Genomic DNA, 3,673 nt, shown 5'->3' with positions numbered 1-3,673 from the left:
TGTGGAGTGCCAGGTGCAGTTAAATGGGATAGAATCCCATTCTCTAATAAGTATCTGGTGAACTCATCAGAGAGGTATTCTCCACCTCGATCTGATCGAAGTGCCTTTATGGGTTTACCCAGTTGCTTTTCCACTTCAGCCCGAAACTCCATGAATTTATCAAAAGTTTCGCTTTTGTGGTGCAATAAGTACGCATAACCATATCTTGAGTAATCGTCGATAAAAGTGACGTAATACTCATACCCTCCTCTTACCTTGATGTTCATGGGACCACAAACATCACTATGCACAAGTTCAAGAACATCTTCAGCCCTATTTCCCTTAGACCCAAATGGTCTTTTTGGTCATTTTGCCCTCCAAATAAGATTCACATTGGGGTAAGGACTTAACCTTTAAAGAACTTAAAGGTCCATCCTTTACCAACCTCTGTATCATGTTAAGTCTAATGTGACCAAGTCGCAAATGCCAAAGATATGTCTCATTAGAGTGAGAAGTTTTAAGCCTTTTAGAGTTATTAACAACTTCAGTGTGTAGCAGTAAGTCCATCTTAGGTTTGATAAAATATAGATTATTTTGCATCCATCCATCACAGATAAAAGACTTGCTTTTACAAATCACAACTTTATTATTAAAAGAAACTGAATAAGAATCCTTAAATAAACAAGCAACAGAAATAAGATTCCTCTTAAATTGAGGAACATAAAAATAGTCTCGCAAAAATAAACTCCTATAACTATCAAAATAAAGATGGACGTCTCCCACTGCTTCAGCCAACACTAGTGTTCCATCGCCCATCCTCAATGTGAAGCTCTCATTTAGAAGACTTCTCGTTTGCTTGAACCCCTGCAGAGAAACACACACATGATTAGTTGCTCCAGAATCTATGACCACGTTGTCACTAGATTCCTCAACCAGACATGCTTCCACAATCAAAAGATCACACTCACCTCCTTTGCCTTTAGTGGCTAGGTAGTCTTTGCAATTCTTCTTCATGTGCCCTACCTTCCCGCAATGAAAGCACTTAAGCTTGTTCGGGTTCTTTTTCTTCTTGTTCTTGCCCTTGTTTGGCGGAACTAAAGAACTCTCCTTCTTAGCTACTTGCTTCTTCTTTCCATTCCCTGGAGAGGGTTTGGAGGAAGATGCCTCAGCAAAGTTGGCCTCCACAATAGTCGATCCCTTGATCATCCGCTCGAGCTTTTAGAGTTCTTGCATCAACTCTGTCAGGGTTATATTCTGTCTAGCGCTCAAATTGAACGTTGCCCTAAACAGAATATACTCCTTCGACAAAGTCTCAAAGATCATGGTCAATTGAGACTCAGCATCGATGTCGGCCCCATTGGTCTGAACTTCAGCCAAATAGCCCATCAGCTTTAACATATGTTCCTTTATGGAAGACCCAGCCTTCTGTCTATAGTTAATGAGGTTACTTAGGGCTTCCCGACATTTTTTAGCGGCTTGGCCACCGAACATGTCCTCAAGATTATCCATAATCTGACGAGCAGTTATGTAATCTTCATGTTGTGCTTGTAGAACAGTGGACATGCTCTCCATCATATAACAGCGAGCCATATCATCAGAGTCCTTCCAGCATTGATACGCTACGAAAACCTCATTAGGAGGATCAACAGGTGGCTCCGGAGGACAAGGTGTATTCAGTACGAAATTCAGTTTCTCAAAGGTTAGGACGATTTTTAGGTTCCTTTTCCAATCGGTAAAATTCTCGCCAGTTAAATTGTGTTTATTAAGTGTCGATGATAATGCGCTAGAAGACATTTTGATCTACAATAAACATTCATATATCTAGTATAAGCAAACTTGCATAAACATTTAGTAATCAAACATATATACATATTATAATGCAACAAATATGTTTGTGTGTCAAAACCTTAAAAAAATCACAACCTCACAACGATAATTCCCAACTCAAAATTTTGTAAGTCTTCTAAGGGAGATTATGCAAAATTTAATCAGGAACACGGATCCCCTCCGATCAATATATACCATCCGGATCAATCTCTGTCCAGCATATATTGATAATCATTTTCTTTGGCCATTAATTTAATTAGTAGAGCTCCTAGGGGAGATTAATAATTAAATTAATCTTGAGTGTATAACCATCGTTTCAACTATTTGATCCATAATTTATAATTGTCACCTAGGGGTGTATAACCATAAAATATGCTCAAATAAATTATCCTCTCGGAGATCCACACCAGTACATGATGAATCCCTTCCTAGGGGTCGGTATCACCATGTGTTACCTGCGGACCAACAATGGAGGCCATGGGTCTTTTCTTCAAAAAACCCTCACCCACTCAATCTTTTGGAAAAATAAGGTTTTATGTTAACAAATATGCATGAACAATTTTAATGAGCGGCACTCCCTATTGTACATGACATGTTATCACATATATAGCAAATCATATTATATGCAATCATACAAAGCAATTAAGCTAGGCAACAAGCATAATAATAATAACCGTAATATTATGGTTCCAACCTAGAGAAAAGAAAAAATAAAGATTACTAAGAATAATCGAAACATATATCGATCCTTCATCTTAAATCTTCCTGGTTGTCCTTGTATTCTTCATCACGATCAAATTCTGGTTATCATAAAATTATTTTTCATGTTTTCTTGAAAAAATCTCAAAAAACTGCAAAATTGTGTACTGTCACGTTAGGTCCGGTCGACCGGTGATAGAGCAGTTATACTCAACCGGTCGACCGCCTGACACTAACTGGTCGACTGGAATGGTCAACTGGTGTTTGTGCGACAGTAACCCAAATTTTTTAATTTTCTAGATTTTTGACAATTTCAAAAAAAATTGTCACAAAAATCTAAAAAAACAAAAATCAAAGCAGTTTTTCAATTTATTCAAAACCACAAAGCAATTTTATAAACCAAGAAAAATTAGATACCTTTACATCCTTCATCTTCAAGATCCATCTTCAAGATCTATCTTCATGATCCTTGATAAATCTTGTCACGCCCCCCAAACAGGGTGGGTGACGTGGAGCTCGATTAGGGATTAATAAAGCAGATTCCCAACCGGGCCCCACACTTGACTGCATTAAAATATAATTGCATTACTACAAAATCCCGGAGCCTCTGACACACAGGGCTCCACCCCACAAGACATACAGTATCGTACATACATGTTCATGTAAATAATCATTACAACAGACATCAACCACAGTCTAGTAAATCCAAATATTATTTAAGTTTACAGAATTTCTCAAATTCCTTACATTTGTCCAAGAAGAAGTCCACGATCCTCACTTGATTCCAACAACAGCATAACTCAGCTGCTCCGTAGCAAATACCCAGCTACTGTGCACCGCTCCTAGAATCTCCTAGGAGGGGTTTAGTACATTTAAAACATAAAACGTGAGCGAAAGGCCCAGTAGGATATAATTTGAAATAAACGTTATAATAAATGTACGAGGGAATACATAAATAAATAAGTAAATAAAATAAGACATTTAGACCCGACAGAACAGCCGGAACCTCACATCCTTTTTTTCTCAAAGGAAATATAACCGTAAATAACCGTTTTACAGGCTTCAGCAAGTAATTAGTACAAATTACTTACCTAACCAAGTGCCTCGCCTACCCGGACCGAGTTTCGGGTTCTGCCCCCGAGGATGCACTCTCCGCATCCTATCTAGG

The 3,673-nt window shown here is 38.2% G+C and overlaps 1 protein-coding gene across 1 annotated transcript; it reads right to left on the bottom strand.

Moving 5' to 3' along the window:
* Positions 1–1,197: 1,197 nt before the first annotated feature.
* On the bottom strand, positions 1,198–2,285 carry LOC112094069. The gene is made up of 2 exons (XM_024174082.1): positions 2,262–2,285; positions 1,198–1,779 (listed from the first exon to the last, which is right to left on the bottom strand). The coding sequence occupies exons 1-2, from the start codon at positions 2,283–2,285 to the stop codon at positions 1,198–1,200; spliced, it is 606 nt and encodes a 201-aa protein (XP_024029850.1).
* Between the last annotated feature and the right edge of the window lie 1,388 nt (positions 2,286–3,673).

The sequence above is a fragment of the Morus notabilis genome, unplaced genomic scaffold (assembly GCF_000414095.1).
Source record: "Morus notabilis unplaced genomic scaffold, ASM41409v2 Scaffold1055, whole genome shotgun sequence".
NCBI classification, from domain to species: domain Eukaryota; kingdom Viridiplantae; phylum Streptophyta; class Magnoliopsida; order Rosales; family Moraceae; genus Morus; species Morus notabilis.
This window is presented reverse-complemented; position numbering and strand designations above follow the sequence as displayed.